Source organism: Hemicordylus capensis, chromosome 6 (genome assembly GCF_027244095.1).
Source record: "Hemicordylus capensis ecotype Gifberg chromosome 6, rHemCap1.1.pri, whole genome shotgun sequence".
NCBI lineage: Eukaryota > Metazoa > Chordata > Lepidosauria > Squamata > Cordylidae > Hemicordylus > Hemicordylus capensis.
The window spans coordinates 80688941-80704069 of NC_069662.1; the positions used below are offsets into that span (position 1 = coordinate 80688941).

The window sequence follows — 15129 nt, forward strand, 5'->3', positions numbered from 1 at the left end:
TTTAGATGCGGTTTCCTTGACTTACGAGTGTTTCCGGACCTCCGTGGATGCGCTTTTCGACTTACGAAAATTCCGACCTACGAATGTGCATTCGGATCGGATTATCTTCGTAAGTCGAGGGACCACTGTACTTCATGTGTTACAAAGCTTGCTTGTAAACTTTGATTTGAGTCATTTTGCTGGTCCTAAGAAGAGTTTAACTAGCACTGTGGGGGTTTTATAGATGTTCTATGTTTACACCTAACATTCTCTTTAATGGAAGCCCTTAGTAAGAGAGATAAAGACTAGTTCACTCATTATCCCCAAAAGCCATTAGTCAAGCTCTACTGTGTCAGAATATGAACTTTATTATGGCCATATATTGATATTTTAAAGGGGGAGAGGAATAAGTTTTTATGTACACGTAGACATTTTCCTAGTGTTTGCAAAGATTAATTTATATTCAATTTGTAAGCGGTACACCTAGAAAGCTGTAACATGCTAACACATTTTTTGCAATTTGGCTTTATTTTCTCTTTTGTTTCAGGCTAGCCTCTATCACCATCTGCTGTGCAAGGGAGCCCCCTTTCATGCTTGTTGCATCACTACCAACACTTAGATGAAACAAAGACCTCACACTGCAACTAATTAGCAGTGGGGGGGAGGGAGAAGAGGGGGGGAACAGGAGTGGGCAAAGTCTCCTCTCTCAAGATATACTGAGAGCTCTGGGAACAGATGTTTGCTATCAGTGCAGAAGGAGAATGAGCTGTAAAAAATTCCTGTCTTCAGACAGATGACCCACTATTATTTGAAAAAAGCAAATCATTTTTACTAGCTTTCATTAAGGTTTACTTCCTATAAAATGAAATGTCTATCGTCTAAGCAAAACTCAAAAAACAACACCACAAAATAAACAATACCATGACAAAGAAAAAAGTAGCCATTGCCATATTCAGCTTGCATTCACAAAATACACATGGTTTTAACAATGATGGCAAATTACTGAAAATCATAAAGATACATCATGTTCCAACTAGCACAAATATACTAACAGAACCAAGCAAATGGGATGCTGGTCTTGAAGCTCCATCCGCAGGAGCCACTTCATACATTTTGAGCTACATATTTAAAGCAAGATTTATTAAATTGTATCTCTGATGCAATGGATGCATTACGAAGATGAATGCAACACAGAGATGTATCACACAGGTACACTTGCCAGGAAGCTGTGAGCAGTCACAACTCACTGTTGATAACAAACCTGAGTTTGTCTCTTGTAGTATTGGAAATGGTCCTCACTGGAGAAGCTTTAAGTAAATCACAAGCACGGCTCCCGTTATTAACTCCTCTTTACTAAGTCTGATGTCAGAAAATGGTTATATGACTGGATGTGATAAATATTGCAAAGCACTTTGGGCAGTTAAAACTGTAAACTATGAATGTTTAATGACATGCCCGTAACAACATACAAAAGCTACAGAAGTTCTGAAAGCAGCCTGAGAAATTCAGCTCCGTGCTTTTGCTCTGAGCACATCCACAGGCTTTTTGTCCTTTGAGAATGCCGGAGTAAGCTTCCATAAACACTGCCAATACATAATTCAAGCGAGATGCTGGTGAGAAGTGTGGGTGGCTGTGTTTATCTGAGAACTTTTATTATTTCTTCTTCTTCTGGAATGTAACAACCATCTTTATCAAATCACCTCTATGAGGCTACCCAACATCTCTAAATAACGTCAGGATGCAACCATTGACTAATTTAAAAACCAGCTACTTTGGCAAACTCTGTTTTCCTTTGCTAGCGGAACACACGCGTCGACAGACCATGCCATTCTAAAGTAAGACTTTTTAAACATCCTAACCACACAGTAAGTGTGAAAGACACCAGTGCAGTCAATGCTACAGAAGAGATACTAACAATTCTTTCAGAGACAATGTAGGGGAAATGGTTCGAGAAGAGCAGCAGATTGTACTTACCCCACAGTACAACGTGGAAAAGTTGTACCAGCCAGAAAGTGTGAATCTCCATCCTGAATATTTAGCAGTAAGTGCAGGCAGGAGTTATGAGGAGAAGCAGCACACATGGAGGCGACGAGGAAGGGGGGGGAAGAAAAGAGACACTTCCGAAGCGACTCCAAATCCTCAAGGAACACACATCTTCCTCTCTCTCTTTTTCTCCTGCCCTCACCAACAAGGAACTTTATCTTCAACCCGGAGCATCAAACCCATGAGCAGGAACTTGGGGCGGGGGGTTGCTTGCACCAAATCCCACCCATCTGCTCCTCCCTACATGAAGATGTAATGTAAGCAGCAGCAGCCGTCACTGCCAAGAGTCAGCTCTGGATTCTGCTTCCTCTCTTGTTCCTCCTTTCCCCACCCCCAGCTTGCTTTGGCTTGAGGAGAAGGAGAAGGATGTTGCGGCTATTCCAGGATGCTCCAAGGGAAAGGAAGCACAGCTAGAAGTCACCCACAAGAGACAGTCATGAGGAAGTTTCCCATCTACGGAGCACAAAGCTATTAAATGATGGGGAGGAGGAGAAAGATGCCTCGTTTCCTCTTTAAATCTGTGAGATCACACACTGCATGTGACCAAATGAATCTGCTTTCCCCCCCGTCTGCCCTTTTCTTGCCGTTCACCCGATTCTTAAATCATCTTCTCCATGCAGTTCATTGGCAATTGGAATCAAGCCGCTCCTCAGCTTTTCAGTTTTCTTTTTTAAAAAGAAAAGATTTAAGCTTGCCTCTCCCTAGCATGTAATTGTAGTTGCACTCCTCAAAGACACAGTTCTCTGATAACTTTGACATCTTAGGTGAGTGATAAACTTGTGCCAAGCTACTTTGGCTGAGGGGCAGAACAGAAGCCTGTTGACATTGTGATTTATCACAGTAGGTGCTTTTCAGCACTCAGTTTAAGTAAACGTGGCACAGAGCTAAGATGTGCAATTGGACAGCAAACAGTTCAGGAGCATTACTATAAGATGGGTTGCCCTTTAAAAAAATATCAGCCATCATTTTTATGACCAGCCATATACTGGGAAATGGAACAATACAACCACCCTTTTCAAGAACAGCATTTCAGCCCATTAGCTAATATGAAATTTGCTCCATCAGGATAGAGAGAGAGACCAGAGGAAACAGGAAAGAGTCTTTCTGGGATTTAGAGTGCAAACTGTAAGTGCTGCAGCAATTATACTGAATAAACCAATCAATGACTGGGACTCAAAGGCTTGTTTAGGTTAAGACAAGGAACATATAGTAGCTTATTGGAATTTTTGGCTCTCTTTGAGCAACCTGGCCCTATCCCCTATCACAAATTGCTTTTGTTCCTACTTCCAAAGCAGTTTGCTGTACAGTAGGGAATATGGACATGGCTGCTGTTTGTGGATAAACCAGACCCCCCCAGTACAGATGGGGGTTAGGGTTCTAGATACAGATCTAGATGTATTTATTTTAAAATAAATGTGTATGACTGGGGCTTACTCCTTAGGTGAGCAGGCATGGGATTACAACCTAAAGATCTTTTGGGCTCACTGAACTAGGTCTATGGTTTTTTGGATCATAGTCATTATATCTGAGACTTTCAGACATGGGGATTTGTGATAAGCTGAGAGTTTATATCATACAGATCAGAAGTTTTCCTACACTGAACAAGGAATACATGTATATGCCCATATCTCTTTCCCCTCATCAGCAGTGTTCTTGGTTGTGCTTCTTATTCTCTTCCAGAAGACTAACAGGAAAGCAGGTACTGTATATGGGTATTATGTACTAAGCAAGCAAGCTTATTTTTAGGTAGAAGATGTGCTGGTGTTTATATCTGTCACAGTAGAAACAATAGTCCATATTCTGATATCATCAGCAATATCAGGAAATGGTGTTTAAATGCCTGCCTACAAGCAGTAAAGGGCTGGATGAGGGATAATAAACTGAAGCAGAATCCAAGCAAGATGGAGTGCTCATTGTTGGGGGTCGTAATCTGCAAGACGGGATACAACTTCATGTTATGTATGAGGTTACACTTTCCCTGAAAGAACAGGTTCATAGCTCAGGAGTGCTCTTGGATCCAGGTCTCACCCTGGTGCCTCAGGTTGAGGCTGTGGCCAAGAGTGCTTTTACCACCTGTTATTGATTTGGCTACTCTACCCATTCCTTGAGAATGACCTGAAAAGAGTGGTACACCAACTGGTAACCTCCAGGTTGGATTACTTCAATTTGCTTTATATAGGGCTGCCTTTGTACATAGTTCAGAAACTTCAGTTAGTTCAAAATGCTTCAGCCAGATTAGTCTCTGGGGTATCCCATAACTACATTATGCCTGTTCTTAAATGGTTTCACTGGCTGCCAATATGTTTCTGGGCAAAGTTCAAAGTGCCACTTATTATCTTTAATGCCCTGAATGGTTTAGATCCGGGTAACCTGAGAGAGCACCTTTCTCTACAAGATCCCCACCACTTATTGAGATCATCAGGAGGGGTCCATCTTCAGGTGCCATAGGTTCATCAGGTGGCGACCTGGAACTGGGCATTCTCAGTTGTCAATCTTGGATTGTATAATGTGTTCCCCGTTGATACGGTATAAGAGATTTATCTTCCTTGGAGGCCTTCAAGAGAGCCTTAAAGACCCATCATTTTAGCCTGGCTTTTAATGATATCTAGTTTTAATTTTAATCTGTTTTAAATGTTTGTTTAAAGTTTTAATTGTTTTATGTGTTTTTAATTTTAATATAAGCCACCTTGAGCCACTTTAGGAAGGGCAGTATATAATTTGAATTATTATTAATTTGGCTTTTGCTAGAGTAAAAAAATAAGTTTAATAAAAGTATAACAAAAGACAGCCAATCATAACATGCTGTACACTAGGACACATCCCATATGCCACTTAAGTAATCACCAGTGACAATTCATCATGTTCTCTAAAGCTTTCTGCCTCTCTGTTCCTCCCAGCGCTTTCATCTCTGCCTTCTTTGTGTCCCTCTGCTGGAACTAATGTGTTGTGCTCCCCAAATATTTCCATGTTAATTGCTGAATTGTTAATGTTATATTGTACTAAAGTAAAGTGTGTCGTTGCATCAATGTCAACTCCTGGTGACTACAGAGCCCTGTGGTTGTCTTTAGTAGAATACAGTAGAGGTTTACCATTATCATCTCCCGCACAGTATGAAATGATGCCTTTCAGCATCTTCCTATATCACTGCTGCCCCATATAGGTGTTTCCCACAGTCTGATAAACATACCAGCATGGATTTGAACTGGCAACCTCTGGCTTGCTAGTCAAGTCATTTCCCCGCTGTGCCATTAGGTGGTACATTAGTTGTTACTATTGCAATATTAATATACTGTGGTTAGTGATTGCATTCAAAGAGCTTCACAGAAAATAAAACAGTGCATTCTGTAAAATGCAGTATATAAACAGATTATGACCAATTCACCAGAATTAGTGAAAATTCTGTGAAATTTTCTTATTTTCACATAAAGCACTGGCCTTTAAAAAGATTCTTTCCTTCCTTTATGTGTTGCCCTCTTTAAGATAGTGTGCTATTAACAGATTCCTAACATTGGTTTAGACCTCAAACCCAATATACAACAAAGCAATGCACTTGTCCCATTGCTGCATGACTGTGAAACAGCGTCTAAAAAAATGGCAACAACCACTGTCATGCCCCCATCCTCAGATAGTGAAGAGAAAGGGGAAGCTGGCAGTTTGCCAGCAGCTGCAGGAGAACCTGAAGGGCAGAGAACCTGAAGGGCAGAGCCCAGCTGTCGATCTCCATCAGATACCTGAGGCAGGTCCAGTCAAAGCTTCAGGACAACCAGGACCATCAGCAGTAGCAGAGAAAGGGAATGGAGAACAGAACACTGTAGTAAACAACAAAACACCTTTGCATCCATGCAAGAGAAGCCTGATGAGATGCAGACAACAGGTGGAAGAACTCAGGAGAAGCATATGCCTGCTTTTCAAACCCAGTAAATCCTGAATGTGTGTCAGCTGGCTGAAGGTGGGGACCAATTAAGCCTGGCTATAAATCAAGTCTGAAGGCTGCAGCTAAATGCTGGAAACAACAAATCTCTTTGAGCCTGCTACAGCCAAGCCTCTGACTCACAGGAAACCCCTGCTTCATGTTGGTCTCTAGAGACCCAGGCTTTTCCTGCTGCTACTCTGATAACCTGACCAAGTCCTGACAGCTGTCCTAGCTGGAACACTTTGCACTCCTTTTGCTCTGGAACTGTGCTATCTGGTGAGCAGACTGAGTTTGCAGGGGAAACTGTCTGAACTTGATACTTCCAGTAAAGTGTTATCTTGTGTTTTCTTGCAGACTGAGGAGGACTTTAAGGAGCTGCCTTTGACCTTGATAGTGACCTTGACTTGGACACTGGATGGACAGGCTCCTGACAATGGTTGCCACAAAACACTCCACACCCCTGCTGCCAAGGTAAGTCTCTCCCAAACACTTGTGAGGGCTTAACTGGGTTTGGGGGCACTAGCAGCATTCTGCAGCACTTCATGGTGATTAGTAAGACTCTGTGAAGATCTCCACACCACTGCTGCCCTACCATTGCAGGGACAAGGATCCAATGTGCACCCATATGCACTGGGGGTGGGAATCTAGCTCAGTGCAGTCTCAAGGCCCCCCACAACCTAACACTACCAATCCTGGCCAGTGTCCCACTCCTTGCCTTCACTCTCGATATCCTGCCATAGGAAATGGATACCTTCTTCCATTTAAAAAAAGTTTTTAAATTGCTTTGTATTGTATTTTATATGTTTCCTCCTGCTTTGGGTCTGTTGTGATTGAATGTGTTATGTTTTTATCTGATGTTTTAATGCAGTGATGTGAGCTGCCCAGAGAACAATTTGTTATAGAGTGGCTATCACATAAAGAGGCTAGTCACACATGCGTGCAAAACTGGGCTAAGGGAGCCCAGCCTGGGTTTGCACATGTGTGTGTGAACCGCCGGGATCAGGCCCAATCCCGGTGGCAACACAGCAGCAAACCCACCTAAACAGCCACACTTTAAAACAAGGTTAAGGGAACAAGTACTCTCTTAACCTCATTTTTTGGATCGTGTAGCAGCCACATGGGAGAGGGGATTGCAGTTCATCCTGGTAGTTCCAGGGACTGGGATGACACATCCTGGGTCCCGGCCCTCCCTGCTTCCTGGCTGCATGGGTAATCACCTGGGCCCGCAGGGAGCACACTCAACAACACAAGTGGGATCATCTGCAGGGGAGGTAGGTATAACCAGCCTTCCCCACAGCCCGCTCTGGAGCCCTTCTCACTGATCATGAGAAGAGGCTCTAAGTTTATTATTATTAACTATATTTCCATGCATCTAGTGACACTTCAGGCTGATATTTTTACTGCACCACTCATTAGCCTGTCTATCCCATCTTGCAGATTATGGCCACCAACAATGAGCACCTCCATCTTGCTTGGATTCTGCTTCGGTTTATTATCCCTCATCCAGCCCATTACTGCCTGTAGGCAGGCATTTAAGGGGCTAACATCATTTCCTGAAATTGATAACAATATCAGAATTTGTACTATTGTTGCTACTGTGCCAGATATAAATGCTAGCACAACTTCTACCTTAAAATAAGCTTGCTTGCTTAGTACATAATACCCATATACAGTACCTGCTTTCTCCGGAAGAGAATAAGAAGCACAACCAAGAACACCGCTGGGGGGGGGGGGGCGGGAGGGAGAGAGAGATGTGGGCATATACATGTATTCCTTGTTCAGTGTAGGAAAACTTCTGATCTGTATGATATAAACTCTCAGCTTATCACAAATCCCCATGTCTGAAAGTCTCAGATATAATGACTATGATCCAAAGAACCATAGACCTAGTTCAGTGAGCCCAAGAGATCTTTAGGTTGCAATCCTATGCCTGCTCACCTATGAGTAAGCCCCAGTCATACACATTTATTTTAAAATAAATACATCTAGATTTTGTACTGGGGGGTTGGTTTGTCCACAAACAGCAGCCATACCTATATCCTCCACTGTTAGTGAAAGTGCTCCATGGTGATTAACGAACACCCCAAAATCTACATTTTGGGCTCATGTGGGAAAATTAGCTCAGAAAGGAACAGTTTCACTTTAATTTTAATTTGTGCATAGTGGTGTTCTCAGGAAATGACTGGCTTGAGACAAGATTTAAGTTTCCAAACTAAAAGAATATATTTATTGTAGGGAAGGGTACAGCAGAGAGAAATGTGTGGTTAAGGCAATATTACTATCAACAATATATATTTAACTGCAATGAGGCGTTTTAGCTTAGAGTCCTTATTGTGTAAGTTGCCAGTCAGGCAAGAGAAAGCGGCTTTTAGAGAAGGAGGTGGTTGGCTCTAAGAAAGTGGGGTAGAGATAGATTTTGGGCCCAGGCAGGGGCAAAGCTCATATCACCTGGTCTCGATGAAGGGCTCCAGGAACCACCGATGAACCTCATTCTTTAGGAACCAGTCGGGCCAAAGCGGGTGCAAGTAGGTTGGAAGGGTTAATCAGTAAAGGTGAATCCAGGAGGGTGCTTCCTCTGTGAACCCAGCTTCCTATGTTGGCTAGGAAGACTGGGCAGATCAGGCTGAGCAAGAAAGCTGATCTGGAGAGTGGCACGAAATACTGAACACAGCATTGCGTGATGGCCTGTGGACAGTAAATCACCCCAAAAGTGGTTGGTAACTCCAAGGTAACTGGTGCATGGAGAGCACAAAGATCACAAGGAGCACAAGAATCCCAAGGAGCACACTGGATCATGAAACTGGGACTCCTTATACCCAAAATCATATCCTGGGGGCAAATTCCAATTGACCGTTACTGTCTGACAGGTGTGTTTAGAGGGACTGGCAGGGATCCCATTATTGCTGATCTTTCTTCCTGAGTATAACAATGTGGGAATTGCCGAGGTATGCCAAGGCTTTTGTCACGAAAACAGATTGCATAGATGTGAGAAGGGGAATTTGCATAGATGGAAAGTCTAGTAATCTAATCAGTATGGGTTCATTTCTTAGGTTCATATTGCTTGCTCAACCTATTTTGTGGTGGTAGGGGGAGAGATTTACCTTCGCAAGCCTTATCTGTTTCCTTTCCTGTGCAGCTAACTAGCACATTACCTGGCTGCTATCATTTTTGCGAAAGTCGGGGAAAACAAGGCAGTTCACTATGAGGGCAGAGTGGCCTTGACAGAGAGTTAACCAGATTGTAGTTAACATCTGGGGTCTACTTATGATATCCCAGCATTAGGAAGGGGGTGCATCTGCTCCCTTTTCCAATTTGCTTGTTAGGAGTCAAATCTAGGGGTGACCGGCCCACTGTCACTAAGTGACCTGTCTCCATGTGCTATAAATGGATGGCTCGCAATGCTGTGAGGCCCCTGAGCACATACAGAGTGAGATCTCCAAACATGGAGACTCAAACACAAATGAGGTGGCTTCTGGGAGCTGACAGAAAATCATTGCTAGTAATACCACTGTGTGCAGCAAACTGCTTTGGAAGTAGGAACAAAAGCAGTTTCTGATACAGCATGGGGCCAAGCTGTTCAAAGAGAGTAAAAAATTCCACTAAGCTAGTACATGTTCCTTGTCTTAACCTAAATAAGGCTTTGAGTCCCAGTCATGGATTGGGGTGGGGGGTGGGGACTGCATGTCACTGGTGCAGCACTTTTGCACTCTAAATCCCAGAAAGACTCTTCCAAATCCCAGAAAGATTCTTCCCTGTTTCCTCTGGTCTCTCTCTCTGTATCCTGATGGAGCTAATTTCATATTAGCTAATGGATTGAAATGCTGTTCTTGAAAAGGATGGTTGTATTGTTCCATTTCCCAGTATATGGCTGGTCATAAAAGGAATAGCTGGGTTTGTTTGTTTTTAAGGACAACCCATCATATATTAATGCTCCTGAACTGTTCGCTGTTAAATTGCACATCTTAGCTCTGTGCCACATTTACTTAAACTGAATGCTGAAAAGCACCTACTGTGATAAATCTCAGTGGGTGACTGTGATGGTGGAGGACTTCAGTGTTCACTTTGGGACAAATTTGTCTGAAGCAGCACGGGAATGTGGGGCCTATCCCAAGCCTTATCAGGATTGATGTATGTTGCTCATCACACACTTGATTGGGTATTTTACTCTGATCAGGGCGGTGTTCCGTGGGGGGGCAGGACTCTTGTGATTTCCCCACTGTCATGGACAGACCACCATCTAGTTAAGGTTGGACTTACTACCATGTCCCTCCTCCCCAATGTTGGCTCTGTCGATGATCCTGTTGATGCCCTGGTGGAGAATTGGAACAGCAAATTCACCAGTGCAGTAGATATGATTGCTCCTAAGCATCCTCTCTGACCTGCTTCAAAATTGGCCCCTTGGTATACAGAAGAACTATGGGGCTGAAGTGGCTGAGTAGACAACTGGAGTAAAAATGAAGAAAGACTCAACTCAAATCTGTCAGATTACAACATAGAGTGCATTTGAAGATCTATGCTCAGGGAATACATGTGGCAAAGAAGTGGTTCTTTTCTGCCAGAAATGCATCCGCAATCTCACATCCAGTGGAGTTGTTCGGGGTTGTGAGTGGGCTAGTACGTACCACTCCTCCCTTGAATCAGAATTTGGAACCATCAGTTTCCCACTGTGACATTTTTAATGAGTTCTTTGTGGATAAAATCTCTCATATTCAGACAGACCTAGACTCAGACCACATAATTACTGCAGTGCCTGATGCGGAGGTGTCCAGCAACTACTCTTATGTGGTTAGACTGGATCGGTTTTGGTATGTGACACCTGAGGACATGGACAAGCTGCTTGGAATGGTGCAGCCTACCACCTGTTCTCTTGACCATTGTCTGACATGCCTTATACTATCTGGCAGTGGGGTTGTTGAAGGCCTGCTGGAGATTATAAATGCTTCTCTGAGGGAGGGCAGGATGCCTCCTTGCCGTAAGGAGGCAATCATTAGACCTTTTCTGAAGAAGCCTGCATTGAATCCCTCAGAGTTAAGCAGCTATAGGCTTGTCTCCAACCTTCCGTGGTTGGGCAAGGTAATAGAGAGGGTGGTGGCCTCCCAATTCCAGGCAGACTTGGAGGAAACTGATTATCTAGACACTTTTCAGACCGACTTTCGGGTGGGTTATGGGGTGAAGACTGTCTTGGTAGGCCTAATAGATGATCTCCAATTAGGAATTGGCAGAGCGAGTTTGACTCTGTTGTTCCTTTTGGATCTCTTGGTAGCTTTCAGTACTATTGAACATAGTATTCTTGTGCAGCATCTGAGGGGGCTGGGGGCGGGAGGCATTGCTTTGCAGTGGGTCCACTCCTACCTCTTGGGAAGATTCCAGATGGTGTCCCTTGAAGACTGCTGCTCTTCAAAATCTGAACTTTTATATGGTGTCCCTCAGGGCTTCATATTATCTCCCATGCTTTTTTATCATCTACATGAAACTGCTCGGAGAGATCATAAGGAGATTTGGTAAAGGGTGTTATCTGTATGCTGATGACACCCACATTTATTTCTCCATGTCAGCATCATCGGGAGAGGGCACAACCTCCCTAAATGCCTGCTTAGAGATAGTAATGGGCTGGATGAGGGAAAACTGAGGCTGAATCCAGGTAAGATGGAGGTACTTACTGTGTGGGGTTGGAACTTGGCAGACTATTATAATCTGCCGGTTCTAGAAGGGCAGACTTCTCCAGAAGGAACAAAAATGCAGTCTAGGGGTACTTCTGGATCCAAACCTCTCCTTGATGTTCCAGAATTAGGTGGTAGCCAGAAGTGCTTTCTATCAGCTTTGCCAGCTACAACCATTTCTTGAGATAAATGACCTTGGAACAGTGGCACATATGCTGGTCACCTCCAGACTTGACTACTGCAATGTGCTTTATGTGGGGCTGCCTTCATACATAGTCCGGAAACTGCATTTGGTACAGAATGCGGCAGCCAGTTTGGTCTCTGGGCAATGTTCTCTCTAATTTTTTCCATCTGTGTGCGGAATGAATTTTTTTCTGAGCAGCAATATCAAGACAGTATGTGCACACGTGTGTTCAGAATGAGACCTTCCTGATTCAACCTGAGGGGGATCTAAAATTAACTGAGCAGACATAAAAACTTGTGAGTGTGCGCACGTGCACACGTCTTAGAGGGAGCACTGTCTCCAGTTCATCTCGGAGAGACCATATTGCTCCTATACTAAAAGAGCTACACTGGCTCCCAATACACTTCCAGGCAAAATACAAGGTGCTGGTTATAACCTATAAAGCCCTAAACAGCATAGGCCCTGTGTATTTAAGAGAACTTCTTCTTCATCATGAACCCCACTGCCCATTGAGATAATGGAGAGGTTTGTCTGCAGTTGCCACCAGCTCTGTTGGCTATGCAGGGACAGGTCTTCTCTGTTGCTACCAAGACTCTGGAATGTGCTCCCTGCTGAAATAAGAGCCTCCCCATCTCTGAAAACTTTTAAAAAGTCTCTAAAGACATGTTTTCACTAAAGTTTTTTAACTGGACTGTGGTTTTAAATTATTTTAAGGCTTTCATTTGTATTCTGTTGTAAAACCACTCAGAGATGGAAATTTGGGGCAGTCTATAAATCTGAAAAATAAATAAATAATTTTTTTATTTGAGGGATCACCTTTCCAGAAAGCTGAAGCAGAGGCTGATTTTTAAGGGAGTGGGATGCTGAAGAACTCATTGGGGATGAAAAATAGACCTGTATAATAAATGGTTTCAAATATTATAATTTTACATATATTTGTATCACAACAGCTTCTAAATCAGCCCTGCTTAGATTCATAGTCTAGATGAAGAAGGGTATAAGAGTTCTTTGTCCCATAACTGTGCTTCTATCCAATTTCCCATTAGGAGCAGCAGGTTGCACAATTTTCAGGCCACCCATGCAAATTTAGAGGGTATTAAGGATAAACAGAGCAGGATGAAATCATCTGTGCTGGTTTCTATAGAATCTCAAAGAAACTGAGACAAAGGGCTTTGATTTGATTTCATAATGAAAACAAAATATTGTAACGTGTTAAAAATGTAAAACTCACTTAAAATATATAGTTGAAAATACTTAGTGTCCACTTTGTCTCATTTCAAGAAATTATTAAAAACTCATGTTTTCCTCTTGCACATTTCCTTCTTGATATTCTATTTGACCTTAAAAATGATTTCTTGGTTCTAGATTAATTATATACCTTTAACTCTTACTCTCTCTCAGCTAGTTCAAAGTTTTCCCTTTCTCTCCAACTCCTAGTACTTTTGTTGTTTTTAAGATTGTAAATCTGTAGTCAGGATCAACAAGTTAAATTACATTACCTCATGCATAGTAGCTCCTTTTAAAACAGGTGAGGAGGGTGACGAGAAGGGAAGGTAGCAAGACAATCCTTGCAGTGTCCATTCTTCTTGATTTGGCATCTTTCACATCTATAGCAACATCCCGAGCATGGATTGGCTCCTACAATAAAGAGCCATGGAAATAAAGAGCCTAGGAGACATTTCTCATGACCAGTGAGAAAGGGCAAGAGGGTTCGCAGGACGGAGCCTCAAAAAGCTTACCTCCCCACAGACAAGCACGTCCTTCCCTCTGGGTGGGCAACTTGCCCACCCAGACGATTACCAGCTGCTGCCATTTGTTCTGAGGGTTGGGGTGCCAGAAGCTTTGCCCCACACTGCCCTGCCTGGAGCTCCCATAATGGATTGTGCAAGTGACATTATGGAGATCCCCCCCTCCCCTCCCCGGAGCCCAGCAGCCAGCCAGATGGCAGATGATTAAAAAAAATGGGGTTAGGAGAGAGCTCTCTCTCCTAACCTTGATTTGAGGGAGGCTCCATAGGCAGGTTTGCTGCTGGGATCGAGCAAGATCGCAGTGGTACATACGTGCGTGCAAAACTGGGCTGGGCTTCCTTAGCCCGGTTTTGCACATGCATGTGAATAGCTTCTAGGTGTGGCAAATTGAAAGGGATATTTACTTATGGCTGGGTGAGACAAACAGCTGAGTTTTTGATCTCTTGTGAGGATACAGCTCTTCACAAGCAAATCTAGTGCTAAGGTTTGATACAGAAGAGATATTCTTGCTCATCTGACTGCCCCCTAGGGCTGCAGAACAGTAGAGCATCTTTTTCGTCTTCACTTTTGTGGAGAGAAAAAGCGATGGGGTAAATTCTGTAGCTCTCTGGTCATTCCTTCCTTCTACTCTGGCTAGGGAATATGCCAGAATGTTGTCTCAGTCATTGGTGTGCTTACAAGAAGAGTGAGGACAGAGGATCCAGACACTTCATTTCCCCCCTCCCCCAACTTTGAGAGGATGATGAATCTCCTTGATAGTTTTCCTAAGGGGTGGGGAAAAGACAAGTAGATCATTGAGGAGGAAGAGGGTGTTCCTGCTACATTGCATTCAGTGGAGCAAGTTCAGTAACTCCCTGGCCTCCAGGGTCATTCCACTAGCTGCATCTGAGAAAGAGGTGAGACAGTGAGATTACATCCAAATGCTTGGCTGGGACCAACAGCCATTTGGCTCCTTCCTGCCCAAAGTTGTCTCCATCAGCAGCATTCCACCTGGTCAATAGGTAACTTGATGTGAGGGCTGGAACCTGGATTTACTTACTGTTTCTTTCCCTCCCTGTCCTTTTTTCCTTTTGTATTGTGTGTCTGTTAGTCATTACTTTAAATTGTAAACTGTCTTGAGTGCATTGGCAGAAAGGTGGCAGATTAAGTGCAGTCAAGTCAGTGTCGATTCTTAGCGACCACATAGATAGACTCTCTCCAGGATGATCTGTCTTCAGCTTGGCCTTTAAGCTCTCTCCGTGGTGCATGCATTGCTGTCATAATCGAGTCCATCCATCGTGCTACTGGTCATCCTCCTCTTCTCTTTCCTTCAACTTTTCCCAGCATTATGGACTTCTCAGGGGAGCTGGATCTTTGCATAATGTGTCCGAAGTATGATAGTTTGAGCCTGGTCATTTGTGCCTTGAGTGAAAATTCTGGATTGATTGGTTCTATGATTGATTGGTGAGAGAGAGAGAGAGAGAGAGAGAGAGAGAGAGAGAGAGAGAGAGAGATCTTTATTTCGTTCATTGACCAGCGATCTATAAATAAGTCTTTGACTATTTTTGTCAAGAGGCAGTTGAGGGGTGTAGAATCCAAAGGAAAGAGTTGTGGTATGCAAGA

The 15129-nt window shown here is 43.4% G+C and overlaps 1 protein-coding gene and 1 long non-coding RNA gene across 4 annotated transcripts in view; one reads left to right on the forward strand and one right to left on the reverse strand.

Moving 5' to 3' along the window:
• RAMP3 (receptor activity modifying protein 3) overlaps positions 1-2512 on the reverse strand; it is a 100503-nt gene extending 97991 nt beyond the window's left edge. Inside the window, exons 1-2 of one of the 2 annotated variants that reach the window (XM_053259292.1) lie at positions 1954-2512; positions 1241-1286 (exon numbers count right to left, since the gene is read on the reverse strand). In XM_053259292.1, coding sequence (XP_053115267.1) covers positions 1241-1286; positions 1954-2060 — 153 coding nt within the window. In that variant the 5' untranslated portion in view covers positions 2061-2512. The remainder of the gene's footprint in view (positions 1-1240; positions 1287-1953) is intronic. The other variant, XM_053259293.1, reaches the window with a different exon arrangement.
• LOC128328974 (uncharacterized) overlaps positions 1-15129 on the forward strand; it is a 40630-nt gene that overhangs the window by 7077 nt on the left and 18424 nt on the right. For both annotated transcript variants that reach the window (XR_008309478.1, XR_008309477.1), the window contains exon 3: positions 6290-6406. This is a non-coding gene — a long non-coding RNA (uncharacterized LOC128328974). The remainder of the gene's footprint in view (positions 1-6289; positions 6407-15129) is intronic.